General features: G+C 42.0%; 1 protein-coding gene across 2 annotated transcripts in view; it reads right to left on the reverse strand.

Annotated features, from left to right (window-relative positions):
* The window catches only part of GRIA4 (glutamate ionotropic receptor AMPA type subunit 4), a 248677-nt gene that overhangs the window by 11793 nt on the left and 216953 nt on the right, over positions 1 to 19931 (reverse strand). Inside the window, exon 14 of one of the 2 annotated variants that reach the window (XM_075140078.1) lies at positions 5677 to 5791. The exons of the other annotated variant lie outside the window; for it this stretch is intronic. Coding sequence (XP_074996179.1) covers positions 5677 to 5791 — 115 coding nt within the window. The remainder of the gene's footprint in view (positions 1 to 5676; positions 5792 to 19931) is intronic. 2 annotated transcript variants of the gene reach the window in all.

Raw genomic sequence — 19931 nt, forward strand, 5'->3', positions numbered from 1 at the left:
CTTTGGCTGCCTGTCTAGGCCTCCCTGCAGCTAAGGGAAAAAGATAACTACCTCCAAAAGGTGGGCTTGGATACCAGTTTTAACAAAGGATGAAGCATGCTGTTGAGATGCCCATCTCTTTTCATTTACTACTGAGGAAGCCTTGGTGCCTCGGAGAAACGACAATTTTTGGCAGCCACAGCCGGGTGAGAGGATTCCCAGGTACTCTCAAGTGATGCCTTTAAGTAAAGGAAATGCTTCATCCACTTTCCAAATCCCACACATTTAATTCATACAGAATACTCTGCTTCTAGAAGAGAAAATGTCTATTTCTTGATCTTTTCCAGCTTTCAAACTTACATTTTGTCTTCAGGCTTCCTGGCAGCATGTTGTGCAGGTTGATAGTAGAATATGAGAGTCCCACAGCTGTGAAATGAGTGGGTAGCAGTTTGGGATGCTTGGCAAGTTGCCTGTCAATATGATCCTCTGTTTGCTTCTAGTACAAGTGCGAAATAATTAATATTATTTGGATAACTGTCATCTGTAACATGTCATGCATCGGCACTGAGCCACATTTCGGTGCTCCTAATCCCCAGCAGTGTAACAGGGCTGGTTATGACAAAGATAAGGGACATCCAGGTACTGTTCTCACATGGAAAATCAGAAGCCTGTGGAGTTGTTGCAGATTAAACTGATTAAAGTGATAATTAGGACTCAATATGAACTGTCAAGACCACCAGCAAGCTGGGACAAGTCAGAAAACAGATGTCTCCCATCCTTCGCTTGTTTTTTCAGCACTATCAGTTCAGGAATATAAAGCCTGATACAGGCAAGGATTTTTTCTTCTTTGCAGCTGTAGTTCCTTTAATGTCATCCTTTCTGCATTGTCTCTGTGAGGAAGCTCTCAAAGTTTTCCTTTGGGAAAAGCAATCAATTTCACGCTTAAAATTGCCACGCTATCCTCAATATATAACTGGACGCAATGGCAATGGCCAGCATAGATGAGGCAATTCCCGCTTTTCACTGAAATACAGCCAGTGACATGTCCGAGGCCAGGCCCTTGTTTCTCCTCTCCCCTATTTTTGCTGAAACACTTTCTGAATCAAGGCGCTGCACAAGCTCGGGGAAACCTGTCCTCTGCCCCTCACTTTCTCGCCTGCCCTAGCGAGCCTGTGTGAATGAGACACGATGTGTCCTTTACATCTCACCTCAGACAGTTCTAGCTGTGACGAGGGAGAAGCACTCTGAGCTAAATTTAAAATTAAATTTAAAAATATTTTAAATGTATTTGAATTTAAATTTTAAAATATTTCAGAACAGGATTTTTGTCCCATTTTAAATCAGCCAGCTGCAATGGGAAATGTACATGGTTCAATAGGAGAAGCCCAGACTGATGGGCTGCAGAGTGGAAAAGGAAGATTTTTGTTTATGCTTTCCAAGAATGGCAACATATATACCTGCTTGCAATCACAGTAAGTGATTGCAGGTGTAGTGAATTTTGCACATATTTTAGGCTTTGTTTTGTTTGTTTTTTCACTTTAGTAGGAGATTTTCAACAGCTCCCATGGGAGATGAATGCCCAGATCACCTTGGCTTTCAGGACAAATCGCTTATTAGGTGCCTTTCCTTTCTTTGAAAATACTCTCTCCAAATAAGCATCATTTTGACCGTGTCAGTCATGAACTCAAGAGACTACAACTTGTTACTACACTGCTTACACAATCAGTTCGTGAATAGTCCCACAGATATTAAAGGGGGCAGAAACTAAAAAACAGTATGGTCTGCTGTACATGAGCAAGAGCAATGTACTTAAGTCATATAGAGAGGATAAATTCAGCATTTAGAATTAAATTTCCCATTAAGTTCAGTCTTGTATACTTAATATTACAATGGAAAATGACTATAGATTTGGGTTTTTTTCAAGTTGTTTAGTGATTCCTGAATTACTAATGTTGGGCTAAATCTTCAACTAGAGTAAACTGGCAGAGTTTGTGAAAATCAGTGCAGTTTTTCCAATGTACAGCTGCCAAGAATCTCCCTCGTTATATATAAACAGGATCCATCTGCCTTGAATTCATGTAAGGATAATACATGAGAAATAATAACTAAAATTACCCTTTATGTATGGAGAAGAATTTGTCCCATGTAGCCACAGTGCAAAACTGCTGTGTGACAGCACAGGAGACCCTGTTCTTCACCCACGTGCTGAAGTCAGTGGTGGCGCAGCCCGACCTGGGCGCAGGGACACTGGTGTTCTACATTTTCATCATGTTCTCAGCCCTTCTACCTCCTCTCTCAGCTTCTTACTCATTTCCTCCTATCTTGTCATCAATCACTTGCTGTTGGCAGGGCTGGTTTTTAAGAGCCTCAGGCTGGATCTTGTGCCAGCAACATCAGCGAAATCACAGTGCTTTAAAACGGCATTAATGAAGTTCTGAGTTAGTTGTGTTCAGGACAACAAATGGGCAATTATAGCATTTAAATTACAATACTGAATGATTCTGAAACCAACGCAGAATTTTGGTAGACAGGGATTTTAAAAATGCAATCACGAGTATGCTTTAGGAGCATTTTCATTACCCACTCGTGGCTGAGCCATTAATTAAGTGTAAGGTCAGTCTCATCCGCTGAATGAAAAACAAGGGCCACCGTGTTCTCCTGAGGGCTGCCAGCAGAGACTGGAGGAGAGCTCCATCAGCACAGCTTCCTTCCACTCACACTTTTATAAAAACAATGGAGCAGAGTGGCAGAAACTGTGTTTAAATACCTTCCCATGCATTACATGAAATGATGATTGCATACAGTTAAGATCTGATGTAATACTTTCAAAAGCACTCAAACGACTTGGGGACCTCAGTTTTATCCTCAAACATGACTTAATCACTGAGATCACTAAACCACAGGTGGTTCACACAGCAGGTCTCTGAACTGTCTTTCTGAATTTTGGAAGATTGTTCCTTAAAAGGAACAATAAAGGGGGAGGCTAGAGACGACCTTTTAAGAGCACAGAATGGAGGTAGGAGAAATCTTGTTTTACAGAGCAACACAAACCTTTGGAGAACTGCTGAGCTCTCATGAAACTCCCCGATTTCTATACTCCTCTGTACTATCATGAAGGGTTATTCTGGGTCTAGACTCTCATATTGTGAATCTCAAATAGTAACAGCACGGTTATCAGTCAAGTCTCAGGTGCTGTATTTCTTTCAGGAGAAGAGGATGTTCTTATTCTCATTCATGACAGTAGGAAGCCCTGTAATTTGGACTGGAGCTGCTAACAAAGCTCAGGGTTTGTTCTTTTTAAATTCATACAATGAAAAGAAGTCTTAGCTAGAGATGATTAAGAGCTTAGTTCAGGACTTGTTGGTACCTATCAGATTTACTACAACAGTGCATGATGTCCTGGTTATTCCACTGATGATAATTTGCTAGCATATAAAATGAAAATATTTAGAGCGCCATTAATTCACTAGAAAGGGTCTTATTGACTTTAATTGATCAGATCCTACAAGACTGTTCCTGAACAAGGAAATGGATTTTGTAGATGATAAATGGTTAACTAACATTTTGGGGAGTCAGAGTAGCTGTAGTTTAAAAAACAAGACCAGATGCTGCTGCAGTGCAGAATTTGAGAAGCATGGTAATGCCCACTCATCTCCATGATGTGCCTGGTCCTACTGAACATGAGCAGTGCAGGCGCATGATAGACCTGGGGCTTCCCAGGAGCACTGGTACTGCCAGTACTCACTCAGCTGTGCCTGGGAAAAAGTGTGGCAAGAAACAGACCTGAGGTCAGATGAATGCTCCTGGCAGGCTGTATATAGGCCTAGGATCACAGGTTGAGCTCCATCATGTTCTCCATCCTTTGCTAACGCTGCCTTGCCCACCATATTTTCTATTGCCTGTGTGTCACCTACTGTTCATTTCTGTTGGCAATGTGTTCCTTCCTCCCTCCTGCATTCACAGATCCTCCCTGTTTCTCCATGGACCGCATTCCTTGCCTTTCTTTTCTACTCTTTTTCCCCACCTCTTTTTCTCTCACTTGCCATCACACCAAACTTGCCCCTTCAGCACTTCCAGACATTTCCCTGGTGAAGCCCTGCCTGTTCCTATACCATGAGCTGCTCCCCTTTTCCTGCTTCATGAGTCAAAGCACCAGTGGCTGGTAGTCAGGGAAAGTAAGTTAAAAGCATCCTTAGTTTGCTACCTAGCTCTTATCTCACCTTTTAACCACAGCAGGTTTGTGAGGAGTGTATTCTAAGAAAATGGAGGTATTTTAATGATGTGACTCCCTGCCTGTGACATTTAAAAAAATTAAATAAACACCCCTCCCCCAATAACGCAAAAGTTCAGGCTTCGTGGAGCATATAATAGTAGCAACGTGGGAGATTTATGGTTCACTTGTCAACTTTCTTACAAGAAGTTGGTGTCTGCTCCACTTGCAGGTAAGTGCTATCAGGTCTAACAAGCCTAAGCACTTAGGAAGAGAAAATAGAGACCATTTTTGAAACTGTGACTGCTGGCGAGCAGAGCGGTGGGAGGAAAATAGGTAGAGCGGTAGGATCGAAGGCAAAGTGAAGAGGATTAGGAGACCAGTTCTGGGTGAGTGCAGAACAGCCCAAGGGATGGTCCCTGAGGCCAGGACACAGCATGAAAGAGCAAGAGGACTAAAGAAGGGGAGAAAATAGTGAGATAAAATATATGTAGGCAACTGTAAAGAAAGCTACATAAACTGTGTATGACAAATCAGTCAAATTTAATCATCTATATCTTGACTAGCTCTGTGCCTGCACAGTCACCTGTGCAGAATTCTCTTATATATTGTTCACACACAAGCACATAAATAAATATTACTACATGCTGCCTGGCACGGAAGGGATATTTTTAATATCTTCATCCTCCCCCACTTCACCATCTTCCACTTCCACATCTTTGCTTCTTTGCTGCACAAGGCAGTTTCCCAAAAGGAAGCTGTGAGGAGGCAAGGAAGCAGTGGCACTCGCCATATGGAAGATATGGAAACGCAGGAAGAATAAGAAGCTGTCACTACCTCAGCCTAAAAGTCAGCCTAAAATTCCTGTCTGATAAATTCTGATAAATTCTGCCTAGGGAACCACCATGGATTTCAGTTGGCTGGTAAGATATCAGCAAATGTCAGCATGAATATATTTTAGCTGAAATTTGTCCTCCTATTTTGGATACTCATGTGAAAATTGTAATTTGTACCAGTATTGTTTGTGTCAATAATGCGTCCGTGAGCCTGGACCATGTGTTAGATTAATGCTAGGAGGCAGGCACATTGATTTTCACCCTTTTCCTCTACTGTGACTACGAAATATTTTGGGTAGTACCATATAGTAGGAAAAAAGTCTGAGCTGATTGGTATTTGCTCCTGAAGGTTTCAAACTGCTTGTTTACAAAAGCAAGCTTAGAAAAGGCTCATCATGATTTCAGAAGATGCAGGTTTCTGAAAACTGGTGATGGATCTCGCAGCAGAGACTGTTTACGAGTTCCCCTTGGGGCGCTTAAACAAATGCAAATATTTTTGCTTTGACAGTAATTGCATACACCTAGATTTCAACTGCAGGTACCAGCAGTGCTGTGCTACTGGTGAAGCTGCTTCGTTGCAGGTAAAACCCCAGCAGATGCACCAATTACTTTACATACTGTTTACCCGCTTTTGGTGACATTGAGGCTAACCTTGGAGTCACCTCCCCCGCTGCCACATTCTCCTTTGTCGTACCACCATTTGTTTTTCAATTTGTCCAAGAGGCCTTGTTCATTCAGTTTTAAAACTGCGAGGTTAACAGCATTTCTTGAAACGATAAAACATATTTTGTAAGAAACTGCACAGCTGTTAAGATGTTAGAAGGAATGAGGACTTAAGCTGTTTATAAGCTTGATCCACACACTAAATAAACCTCTCATTTCCGCATTGGCAGCACAAATAATTGTGGTTACTTTCAAATGTGAAAAATGTGTTTCCAGTGTAGAAATGATTTTCAGAATGGTTTGGATTTTAACAGGAAAATTCTATCAACCAACCAAAACAATTTTTGCAAAATGATGATAAAACTCTGCCTGGAATTATAAACGATTTACACGGATTTATTTGAATCTATATTTAGAATATGTTTAGTGAGGGCCCAGGTTGATTTTTCAAGCAGATGGAAAAATGTATTCCCATATACTAAAGAGGCAAGATCCAGACGGCCTATGCTAGAAGCTGCCAGTCACTGTGTCACATGCAGTTTTGACGTATAGCAATTCAGAGTGATCCTGCACAAGCTACGGGCTAAGGCTCCAGAAACAGGCAGTGTGAGGTAGAGCTGAAGAGTCAGCTTGCACGCTGACTATGATGCTGGCTAGAGCCAGTCAACAGAAAACAATGCACAAAGAGGTGCCGGTACATCTGTACATTTGGGAGGCAGGCTCTAGAGTCCTGCTCCCTTTGCACAGTAGAGGCTTAGCTGAAATGCAAGACCTGGGATCTAGCTTAGTGCCGTGACTCCAGGGACTGCCCTGCTATCCTGGGAGAGCACCGTGCCTCCCAGCCCGAAGGGCACCCACGGTGTGGGGGAGGAAGGTGGAGGTGGAGGGAACCCTCTCTGGGGAAACCTGGGGACAGGGCAGTCAAGCAGAAGCTCAAGCGCTGGGAAGACCAAAGCCAGCCCGTTTGCTGGGTGCTGAGATACCAGCAGATAGTCGGGACATCCTGAAGACTTTTCCCTGGAGGGTTTATACATGTTATGCTACTGGATGAAAGATGAATCCTGCATTACTGGCAGCACGGTGGCATAGGCACAACAGACTGAAAGGGGCTCCATGACACCTGGTGTCCTCTATCTCACGTTTAGTGCTCTTTTTTCAGGTGAGAGAAGTACCTGAGAGAGACTTTGGATCTGTGCAGGCAGGGGTGGGTTGCCAACACGAAGGCTTAAACAGAGAATCGCCACTTCTGTGTGAACTCAAGGCTGCCGGGACTGCACTGAAACTCAGGCAAGAAAGGGACACAGCTGGTCCTAGGATGGGGTTGCCTCTGTGCGTGCTCAGAGGTTTTCCTTTAGGTGCCCAGAGAGCATTAAGACTGGATGGCAGAGGGTAGACAGTATAGATTACCATACAAACCCAGATGTAAGGCACCTGGATTTATGATAGGGATTACAGTCACTACGTGACATTTTAAAATCAGTTGATAACTAATCTGCCAAGGCATTTATGCAGCTTTCGTCACCTCCTGAGGAACCTTTACACTTGATTAAGTGTACGACTTCCTATCTCATTACTAAGAGCCTCAACAGTCACATATCCTAATGGTACACAACTACATCAATATTTATTCATAATTCATAATAATAAGCTTTTCTCTTCCTCTTTTCATGTTCAGAGGTCCCTAGTGCATCCATGCCTATCAGACATGTACACGGGTGGGTGTCTGCCCACGCTGGCTTGCGGATGTGCAGAGGCTTGTGGAGCAGTGGCATCATATCCTTGAAGCACCATTCATCTCCAAAGAGAGAGAAGTATCTGTGAGGTGCCAGTAGCTTAACTACTGCTCTTCAGGGACAATATGTGGTTGAGAAAGATGGAGTTTCTCTCCCTCTGAATTTGTTTACTGCTGACAAGATCTGTCTCTCAGGGCTGAGTGGGATTTGGCAAGAGCTAAGTCTGTCGATGGCATCTTCCCCTCCTCAATTATGAGAGGATGCGACACCTTCAAAGCACTCGGAGAAGGGTTGGGGAAGAGAGGTCCTCTGGTGGCAGGGCTCCATCAGCTCTTATGGCACCAGAAGTCACTGAGGCTTGTGATTCACCCTGTCTAGAGACAGCTGGTCTCTGGTCCCTCGGAGTCTCTTCTGGTCTTAGAATGGAAATTTTTCTCTCACTCATTAGGAGAGCTATGTTCCTGGCAAACAGGTACAGACAACGGTATTTCACAGCTTATGGAGCATTCCTTACAACATTGACCCTGTTTGTAGGACAAATGTCAGCTTCAGGACATACCTTCCCTGTCTGGTAACAGCTCTTCATATAGCTCTTGCCAGAACCGAGACAGGACTTTGCTGGCTGGTCATGAAGTTTGGAAACTGCTTGTGTGTAGATCTGACTTTATCTAGCTTCACTGTAGTTACATTTATAGGAGATTTTCCATACAGATAAAGTAATTGCTTGTCTGTCCCTGACAGTGAAAATGAGAACTGTAGGCTGTAGTGGGAGTGATAACAGACTGCTCTTTGTGGATAAAGCTTTAAGGGGAATTTAGCAGCCAGGCTGACAAATGTGATTTTGCATAAGTGCTCTAATTATCGTTCACACTCCAGAGGGAGAGGAGAAATCGCAAAATTGGATTGAAATTGTTCATTTGTCCCTTTTGTTCTTGGAAGCAATTGCTTTTGAACCAGTCGTATTTACTACAGATTCTTCCTACTCAGCTTTTAGTGACAAAGCCTATGCTTTTGGCCTGTTTGTCCCATTCAGAAAGGTAACCGTGTGGCCAGCCTTGCCACTTTACAGCCAAATTTCCAGTACACTAAATGTAAATTTTACCTTTGTAAGAACATTGGGACTGAGCCATAGATGAAAGATGATCCTAGAAACACTATTTCTTTGACGCTGAGCAACATTACTTATTCTGAAAATGGCTTAAATATATAGCGTGAGCCTCCTGTCTGCAAAGTCAATGTCAAAACTCCTTCTCCCTTCAACAGGAACCAAACCAAGGTCTAATTTAATGCCGCTGTGTCTAATTGTCACACTGGGTAGCAATAACATAAACAGCTGCTTTGACAGTGCTACAGATGTGGGCAGGAGTGATCACTCCCATGAAAAATGAAATGTATCTCAAGGAACACCACTAACTCTCAATTCAATGAGCCACTTAAGCACAGCGTTATTTTAAAGCAGATGGGAAGTCCTATCAATCAATCTATCTGTAAAAGCATCTTCATACTATTTCCTCTAAGCTGTAGTCTCTCAAGTATGAACACTAAAGCTCATTGAATTAGACAAAGTCCTTATGCTAAAATCCCTAGAAAGTTTTTTTCAATCTTTATCTTATCTTGGGTGAAGATGTTACAATTTTTTTTTCAAGCTTTTGAAGTTAATGTCTTCTTAGACCTTTTATCTGGTGATTCTAAGAGAAATAAAAAACAACTAGATTTTTTTTTGACAACTAATATAAGTTTCCATGTTGAAGGGAAAGAGCTTTCTCACTTGCCAAATGTTTGAATTTATCTTTCGAAGCATTAAAGATTACCAAGGAAAATTTTCCCACAGTCATTTAGAGAAGCTGCAGCTGGTTGATAGTAATCCTAGAGTAATAAATAAATAAATGAAACCCATTCATGAGAGGGTTATTTAGCTGGGTTATTAGCCATATCCATAGACAGTTTCACAGCACAACAGAGAAATGGAAATAAAAAGGATGAAGTAAATGTGGATTTAAGCTGCAATCATTGCTCTGAAATTAAACTGTATTGTTTATAAATGTAACACATTATTGTCCTTTCACGTCTAGCAGGCCATGTAAAACCAGGTTAGTTTCACACTGCTTTCTCTGTTGCTTTGTTATGCAGGTCCACCTCAACATGTTCAAATAAATAATTTCCTTCTGATCAGCAAAACACAGAGAACCTTTGCTCAACACTGCTGTATCTCCCACAGAAATGTTATAACTGAGATCCTGATAGGTACAATGGTGACTACATTGAAAATTATGTACCTGAGACCTCAGGGCCAGGCTAGATCCCTCATACTCATCCTAGACAGTGCTTCATTCTGCCACAGAGGACGGCATTTTAAAACTTGAGTATCTGTGGCAGAAACTATTATTTCATCATTAAAAAATAGGGAGAAAAAACTCCCACTGAAGAACAATGTGTTCCTCAATAAAGGAATTGAAATATTTGCGAGAGTAAGGGTTTAGTAGTAGAAAGCAGGCAAGTGCTCTAATATTTGACTCTTAATCCTTGCTGTCAATGCACAATCCTGCCTTTTCTATTACTCAGAAGAAAACAAGAGTCCTTGTATGCGATTGTGAAGCCAGTTCCGTCAAAACTGCAGCCCTTGTGTTACAGTGATAACTCACTTCACAATTACTTGAGTGCACAGACAGTGATTTCAATGTATGGATCACAGCTTTTTTTAAGCTGCCTATAGAATTACAGCATGAAAAACTTGACGAGAATTAAATAATTCTCACTCATCTAAAATCACTTTCCATCTCCCCATAAATAAATAGTAATAAGCAGTTTAAAACGTTAATCAGTGTCACTCCTCCTTTTTAAAGAGCCTACTTGTGCCAACTGCAGATATGCCTTTCACAGTTAGCACAAGATAAAACCGCACAGACAGATGACAGTGCAACTACCCAGTCCTTTGCTAAATTACATCTATGACTCCAGACAGGGATAACTCATCTGCCACCCAAAAGAATCGCAGCAGCCCAGAGCCCAGGGAAGCTGGCAGAGAGGTCTGTTTTGACTTCCAGTGAGTTTGGGTCACAGCAATGGTTAACAGATGACCCATCCGTTGGACTTCAGTTGGTACGAAGCAGTGAGGCAGGTCTTCAACAAACGACCTGAACATTATGACACACACCACCGTGGTAGCTAGCAGTTACATGCTGAGCCTCAGGAGGGGCATTTCCAAGGCTGATAGAGACACACAAAGGTCCCTGCACCATGAGGGAATGAGACAGAGGCCCAGGCTAGGGACCACAGCAGCCAACATCACAAGCACTGCTGGAAGTCTGAGACAGCCACAGGGGAACAGCAGGGGAGGGGGCACCAAATTCTGCCTAATGCACCCCTTTAAGCACCTCTTTCAGCACAACAACCCCGTATCTCTAAGAAACCAGAAACTCAAACCTGAAATGCATCCTGCACAGTAAAATCAAGACTGTTTTCAACAGCCTAATGCCCAAAGCACGAATACACGCAGCAGGTAGAAAAGGCTCTCTCCAGCTTGATTAGACTTGAACAAGTATCCACAGTCTCAGCCACAGCCGCTTTTTGTCTAAGTCTTTCAGCTCCCCGAATCCCTGGATACACAGTGGTTCACAGGATGGATGGAAACCACCACCCATCAGCACCACTCAGCACCGTCCGTGAATGCAATTCAGAGAAGTCAGCCTTGGCCTGATCACACGTGGCAAAGGAGACCCCCTTCATGAAGTCAGGTCCCAAAATACCTATTTTTGAATACTAAATGGCCTAAAGGCACAGACAGGTCCCTAGGTACTCATTACAACAAAGGCAGGATCTCTGCTGGGAGCATTTAATAACAACCTTTTAGGCAACCGGTAGAGTTTTGCCAGGAAAACTTAAATGTCTTAGCTATTTAAACAAGTTTGACATTTTCCTGAATCCCTTTCCTGATCTCAGGCTAGTAAATTCTGTGTAACTGGCACGTTAGATGGCAAAATATTTCCCTGAATCCTGGGCAGATTCTTGGTGAAATCCTGCCCTTACCTTTACAGATGGCGGCACTGTTGTTTCACTGCTTAGCGTTGGGGAAGTTGTTCACTTGAAATAATGAACAAGCAGGATGTGCAAAAATAACATGACTCACTAAAGAGACTCTACATACACAGAGACAGCTTTGTTTAAACTGCAGCCGTATTGCACAGCCTATCATCTGAGAAGCGCTGGTGCCATCACTGCAGTTACTGAGGCAGAAGCAGAGACCCGACCCTCTAAAAGGCTTTTCACAAATCCTTCTCATGGGGCTTTGAAAGCCTCAGAAATCGCTCAGTCACTTAGAAGTCACATTGTGTGGAGGGATACCACCTCTGTTTAACCTTAGGTTCTCTGAACATACAGCAAACTTCAAACAAAGAGTACTTGAATGTTAAATGATCAAAGCACCATACACAAGGTATGGTCCAACTGGCAAAATACAGGGATGTGCTTTTTATTCCAGTAAAACCCATGACTACTTAGTCATATAAGTTTGTTGTATACATACTACTGTATAAGTAGTGCTTGGAACAATGTGGGGATCAGTAAACTACTGCACAATGGGAAGTGAAGCCACGGATGCCGTGGTGCACCCGGAAGAGGAGTTCACTGAAGGAACAAGCTGTCCCAAGATCACAGCGTCACAGCCAGAGACGTGTTGGCAATTGATGACGCGTCTCAAGCAACTCAAAGCTCATTTTCTTCCTTGCACTTTGGACATCTCTCCCGGCAGCCGGTGCAGCCGTCTCCCAGTCAAGCCCCTTGGTGCTGCTGGCGCAGGCTGGAGGGTATCCTCCCTCGGGACAAGGCAGAGAGAGAGTCTGGTGAAGCCGAGTTCAGTGACCTTATTTCAGTGATGGGAATTGCAGTTATTCTCTCATGATCTAATCTGTATCCAGCCCAGGTGGCTTGGGAAGAGGCGGCCACAGCTGCCCGAGAGCCTCCCCTCGCCGCACAACCTAGCGCTCCCTGGATGCAGCTGAGGATCTGTCTCAGACGTATTTAGTGAAACACAAGCAGGTGCATTTTTACAGCTTGTTCATATCATCCGTTCAAATTATTTTAAATGGGAAAAATTAAAATGCAACCTTACCAAGCAAAAAATTAAAACCTGCCCAGCTTCTGAGCTGTTTATTTCAACCATGTTTTGAAAAATGCTGATGGCAGATTTTAACACTACACAAATGCGGCGCAGTTTAAGGGTGTTTGACAATTCATCAAGAGAAATTAAGTGTAAAGCTGTATGGCACTGGCTGAATATGTTTAACAAATTAGGAATGAAACAAGCACTCCGTTAACGAGGCAGATGTAGCCAGAGCTTATATCATTCTATACTCAGAAAGCTTGAAGGATCAATAATGCAAAGATTAAAAAAGTGAGCTAATGCAAGAGCATTTTTGAAGAAAAACAATCTAAACTTTAATGACAAAGGGCCAACTTTGAAATAATGTTTTTTTAAACACATTCAAAAATTTATAAGAATAATTTTTGTACTGGTACTTACAAAGGTTTGCATGCTGTAATGCTATTTGTATGAAAAAATTGTATTCAAATACTGAGGCACAGCACACAAGACATTTTCACACGTAGCTGATAGTTCCAACAAGTCCTTGGAACTTGCTCTGATAGCTTGCCCAGCATTTATACTAAATAGAAAACTACTAGGATTCAAGTTGAGAGTCTTCGCAACAATATTAGCTCTTCTGCAGTGGTTTTCTCAGGCTTTTCTGCTAAACCCTTGCATGGCTATGCATATGCTTATCACAGAAAGGACGTGACAGGCCATCTCAGTTCAGTGCCCAGCTGAGGATTCACCAGGACAGTGGGCGCCTCTTGAATTCCACCTTGCAAAACCCATGTACCCCTGAGGAACTGACTGGTCTGCAGAAAGCCAAAAGTCTTGCAAAAAAGCTATGGGCAGGTTGTGTGCTGCATTAGAAGCTAATACCATTTATAAATGTTATTTAAAAATCCCCTGTCCAATTGCATTTAAAACACCTCTTCCAGAACAGTATCTCAAAACATTCTACAAACACTAAGAATAAAGTATCTTTACAAGAGTGTGTATGTATTGTTATTCTTTGTTTAGAGATGGGAAATTTAAAGCAGCTCTCAAATACTTTTCAATTGTGGCTAATTAAGATAAGTATAATGCTCTTCATTTAGTCATCCAAATAAGATGGTTAATTTCCAGGGGCACTGAGTATTTACAGCTTCTATGTATATCCTACATATGCAGCTTAGTTACTTGAACTGAGCTTTGTAAACAAATGTGAGCCAAACTGACACCTTGAGGATCAGCAGGAGTTCCAATTAATGGGAGACCCACTGCTGCTAAAAATTGCCATAGCTAGTTTGAATTCAAAGAAGTTCTGACAATTTACACCAGCTAGAGGTCTGATGACTGTAGTTTAAAATATTTATATAAATTTAAAGCTGTTTTGCAGCAAGATATTCCAATTACAGTATGCAAACACTTCCTGGCACAAGCAATTAAATATGCATTTTGCTTGTGTAAAAACAACAGCAGTTGACCCAGGAAGGCAACTCTGCTTGTTTCTCTACTTTATACAAAGCTTTGCTGTAAATAAAAAACACATAGAATTGTTCCTAGAGTACCTAGTGCATATTGGTTCAGTATACAGTCTTTAGTAGAAGCAGAAACATCAGTTTCTTTCAACTCTGAGCTATTTTAATTTTCACTAACGACTACCTAATCCTGTTCTCATTGAGCAGTACCACTTTTCAAAGTACAATTTTTCTTGCTGGTTGCAGCATAAGCAGGATTATGCGAATAGGCTGCTGCAGCCCAACACCTGCAACTCAAAATACATGTTTTAAAGGCTTGAGTGGAATTTTTCAAAAGTGTCTGAGCACCGGTGTAACACTCTTCCACACTGCCGGAATTGCTCTGAGGATAAGCTTAGCCCACTGCCAACTGCCTTAAAACTCTCTCTCACCTCAGAAACATTAGGAATCCTGAGCTCTTTACGGCTTTTATACATTTGACATTGCTGAAAGCACTTACAAATAATATTTTAAAATTTGAAATGTGTAAAATAAGCATTTTAAAATACATGCTCCCAAAATACTTAATGCTTTCAGAGAGGGTAACATTCACCTCTGGCATGGCTGGCAGAAAGCCTTTTGCCTTTTTGCACCTTAGGCGAAGCAGATCTTGACTCACAGTTTTGTCACAGCAGGGTGTTTGGATGCTGTTTCATCTGCCTCTCCTGTAACTCCTAAATTTAGGGGGCCCCAGCTGAGAGGAAACGGTAGTATTGGCACAGACAGGTAGGGGTTTCGTGGCGGGGCACAGGACGTGTTCAGTGCCAGGCAGAGGTTCCATCGGTTGGATTAGTGCTGCTAAAAGAGAGGGAATAATAACTTATAGTGGGGGCCATAGCAATGAAGCTCTACCAGGTCTCATGCTGTCTCTCTTCTCTCCTACCTAGACTGCATTAGTGCAGGTCTCTCTAAGTGACCTTATGTTATGTTATCCAGGCACATGTCGCTGAGATGCTTTATGCCACTCCATCCGCAAGAAAAAGCAAAACAGTGCAGTTTACTGTCTGCACAAATGAGCTATTTGTTTTTTGAATGGATGAGTTGATTTTAACAGGATTGAAAACATTATTCTTCATTACTGATGTTGGCCAGTAGATTTAAATTTTCTTTTACATAATGTCTTAGCCATATTTGTAAGGCATTTTATGTTTATGCTTCTGAATGCCACAGAGTGACTATTTTCATCCAGAATGAGGCTAGGAAAAATGTATCTCTTTTGGATGCAATTCGGTGCTTATTGAATAGAAATACGGTGTGGTCCCTTATAACTTAGAAAGTTGTTCCATCTAAATCCATTTGATATGACTGATGGATTACTAGACAGCCTATTAAGATCGCAGACTCTGGCCACTCTACACAGAGGAAGATTTTACTACATCAAAATCTTCCAGCACAAAGCAGGTGGCAGCTGTTTCAGCAGGTTCTAATTTTTCACTCCATTCAACACGACCCAGCAGTGGCAGAAATATTGTGCCTTGGACTGAGCATTTCACAGCTTTCATCCACAGGAACACCCAGCCCTAGGCTGAACGACCTATCCCCAGAAGAAATGTTACTGTGACCTCCAAAAACAGTCAGGCCTTTCGCTGACAAATCACGGAAAGTAAAATATCCTGTTGGACTCACTCAAAAATTAGGTTTTCTGGCTCCTAACCAGCCCCATGTCTCAATGTGCTATATAAATGTATGCTCTATTCAGTGGGTAGCAGGGCAGCTAATATAATAAAACCAAGATCTTTCTTAATGTAGTATTGAACATATCTGGCATTTTTGGAGACTGGTTCAAATTTGGCAATGTTTGAAGAGATTGCACTATCAGAATTCTCCAATTTTTCATTTACGCCAGGCTGAATCTCACCGTTTATGAACATACAATGGTAAGATGGATAAGGGGAACTATATTTGACATGGTCTTCTCCCGTTATTCTACTTCTTATGACATGTGCTGCATTTTCTTCCTTGCAAGCAGCAAGACCTCATAACAGCAACTAATTAGTTTAAGATGTCAGCTTAAGATTAAGAAATGGTAAAAAAAATCAGGAGTCACAATGGAGTGACTTCTACAAGTAAAGATGCTCAACTGAGCATCTGTGCACGCCTTTTTCACAAACTACCTCACCATCAGCTTAAGATGGTCCATAAAAGGTGATAGAAGTCCTCTGTCCTAGCTAATGTTTCTGAGATGTCCTAAGAAGAAGAGTCATACAAAATGAGTTGCATTTAACCATTCTCAAGGTGACAGAGACATAGATACCTGTGGCAAGAGCCACAGTGACAGAAAAAACCTCCTGCTATCTTCTCAGCAGCTGCAACTGGGAAAAAAAATGAACTTACTGCTATTACTGTTCTCAGGAATTTGAGAAGTAGCCAGATTTAATTGAGTTTCTATATTTTTATTTTAGAAACCAAACCCACTATTTTAGGTGCTGTTTCCAATGAGCACCGATCTTTCACCTGTCTGGTTGGACTTTTCAGCCACGAAGTCCCAGTCTCACCTTAATGAGAATGAAGCATGAAATGACTGCAAGGCCAAATACCATCAGCGTACTGTACGGTACTGAAAGTGCTGTAAGACAAGCAGTCTGCTCCTAGTGAGGAAAGCAGCTCCACCTGGGAAAGCAATGGGGCAAAACTGCAGCTTCCAAGGGAATTCATTCACTGACATCAGTGTCCACAAAGGTATTAATGTAACGTGGCCACTATGTCAAAAGCCATTGATAACACTGAGAAATCAGCATGAATGCTTGATTTTTACTGTTGCCAGAAACAGACCACTAATTCCTAAGATCTGCACAGCTGATAACACTGCTATCAGATCTAAACTTAGACTGAGAAGAGGTATGAGAGATTTCTGTAACCATACGTGCTTCTTTGTGACTCCATACTGTTGTTTTTCATAAAGAAGTATTACAAGGAAGGCAATAAATGGAAAGATCCCCGCTAAGAGATGGTTTCTTAAGCTTTGGTCTAATTATAGTGTAAGCACTTTGAAGTTCATTATTTTAATTAGAAGCAGAGACTGAGAGAAAAAACAGGGGGTCCATTCCCCAGGTGGGAACTCTAGCTGCAACTGCAATGCAAACAATAAATAATACTGCATAACTTGAGCCTTAGTAAAATGCTGGCTTGTGTTTTGCCTAATGGCAGATCAATACCGTACAAATGAAGCAATTACAGTTGTGTCATATAAAGCCTTATTTGGTCAGCAGCCAAAATGGGGATTAGCTGGAAGAGTTCCTAGGACTTTCTGTCTGAGTATTATCGCAGAAGTTAATGAGGAAGATCTGATAGGCTGAGACAAACATAAATGGTGCCAACAACCAGATGAGTCGGTCGGTCCAATAGCCAGTGTGCTGATAATTAAAATGCCCTGAAGCCAGCTGAACATTGTCCTAGATCAGGTGAAATTATCAGACAAGGGCAATCCAATCCCTCTGGCAACCAGCTATATAATGTTGCCACCATTGGTAGAGCCATGTACACAGCAGCAAATGCAAATACACCAGCACTCACACCAGTCATACCAAGCACAGTCACTTCAATATAGTAATACTCACGCTTGTAATGTTTCAAACACAAGCAGCCAGGCTATAGAGAAAACAAGGTATGGAAATTACTAATAGATCTCGGCAGTGGATATGGAGATCCAGCTAATGTAATTGCTGTTGTCCTGAACACATGCCCACATGCCACTTTTAATAAAAAAAGCTGGAGGGAGTAGGGTCCACTGGTGATGGAGATTTCTGCTATTGCTTTCTACAGGGAAGACAGAACAACATGTGGTCATAGACTATAGACTGTTTAAGAAACCATTAGCTGAAGTTACATTTTCCCCATTGTTTTGTCTCCAAAACAGTTTCTTTGATCAAAGACACTGAGAAATCTACCGTGGGGTTTGTTCTGAGGCACACACTTCCATGGATTTGAAATAATCATATAAACATCTGAAGTAGGAATGGACTCGAAATATTTGCAGCACAATAAACGCTACGCTACTAATCTTCACTATCCCTCTGAGGTTGACAGGCAATTGCCATTACCCTCAATTTGCAAAGGTGAAACTGAAGCCAGAAGGTGAACTGACCTCCTCCAAGACTCCCAGGAAATCGGGGCAGGATGATAATTAAGCTCATCAGTATGACATGACTTCCAGCCTCATGCTCAGTCAACCACACTTCATTGCCGTTCAGAAATCTTTGGGCCTTTTCAGGCAAGTGTTCATAGAGAATTTATCCTCCTGGCCTCCCAATGGAAATAACTTCCAAGAGACAGACTAAGCTTAAACTTCTGTGCACATTCCCTCAACTCAGTCTTTAACCATGAGATACTCCTAATTTTTCTGCGTGCCCTGCCAAAAGTGAGAGACAGCCAACCTGAGTGGTCTGACTGCTGTAACAAAAAACTCTTCCACCTTTTGACCCCACTCTTCGGGGTTCCACAAAGGTCCATGCTGTCAGTCACTCAGCAGCTATATAAGGCTGCTTGGGAAGTTAAGGGCTCCCTTTGCCCTGGCAAAGCAGAGATACAAAGCACTGCCACTTATTTCACTGAATTGAGATACTCTCACTCTCTTCTGCTTTTCCAGCATGAGAATGGGGATGAAAACAATCTGATTGACTTTTGATTCACAGAAATCATAATTAAAGCCTAGAGGTCAAGAGCAGCTTTTGTACAAGTTGGGGAGAAGATCTTCTACTATGCAGAAAACTTAAACATCCCTCTCCATAAGCTCCTACAACTTTCCAAATACTCCTGTAGTTCCAGGAGATTGAATGTGATGGCTGAAGATGTCCTTTTCACATCCATAATTGTCAAAAAAGGATCATAGCATAGTGCAGTCTGGAAGGCACCTCAGGAGGTGTCTGGTGCAGCCTCCTGCTCACACAGGGGTCAGCTCTGAGGTCAGACCAAGCTGCTCAGGGCGTCATTCAGTCACAGTTTGAAAACATCCAAGGATGGAGACTGCACAACCTCTCTGGGCAACCAGTGTCACTGTCGGGCTGTCCTCAGGCAGTCAGGGGAAAAGGTTCCTCCTTACGTCCAGTCTGAACTTCTCCTGCTTCTGTTTATGCCCATTGTCTCTTATCTTCCCGTCCTGCACTGCTGTGAACAGCCTGGCTCCATCTCCTCAAAGACCTTCCCATCAGCACTGTGGGCTGCCGTTAAGTCCCTCACAAAGCCATCTCTGCTCCAGGCTGAACAAGCCCAGCTCCCTCAGCCTCTCCTCACAGGGCAGGTGCTCCAGACCCAGCTCCAGTTTGATCACCTTCCACTGAAATTGCTTCAATTTATTTATGTTTTTCTTGAATTAGGAGGCCAAAAAAGGATGCCATATTCTAGATGTGGTCTGAATGTTTGCAATTATTTTATTTGATGCCACAATATCTTCTCTTGTGGCCTACAAATTGGATGAACTAAAAGCACTCTAATTGGAACTGCCTTGGATAATTGCCCACTATCTAAAAGAGATGCCAAAAGTAGCAGCCTGCTTATTTAACTGGGATAGGAACAATTCCTAAATCCTCAAGGAACAGTGATGACTTTCTGTTCACTTTCAATCACACTTTCATAGCCTGAGTTTGCATGATTTAAACTCTGCACAACCAGAACTAATTGTCAAGTGTTCATGTGAATTTAAAGGAAAAAATATCATTAGCAGGTGAAGTTAGAATATAATTAAAATAGTAACATATACTGATTAAAACCTGAGATGATGGATCTTAGAAAGCGCAGAGCATCTGAACGTAGGCTGGTCCTACAGTTTCGCCAAAGAAGGACATAATCTTTTTAATTAAAACCGATAAAGAAATGAGCATCAACCTACATCCTGGCTCTTACTGTTTTGTGTTGCAACCAGTAAAAAGCTTTTGTGGAAACCTTCAAATTAAAAAATTTTGTTGAAAATGTAAAAATCAGAAAAATTGCCTA

Source organism: Calonectris borealis, chromosome 1 (genome assembly GCF_964195595.1).
Source record: "Calonectris borealis chromosome 1, bCalBor7.hap1.2, whole genome shotgun sequence".
NCBI classification, from domain to species: domain Eukaryota; kingdom Metazoa; phylum Chordata; class Aves; order Procellariiformes; family Procellariidae; genus Calonectris; species Calonectris borealis.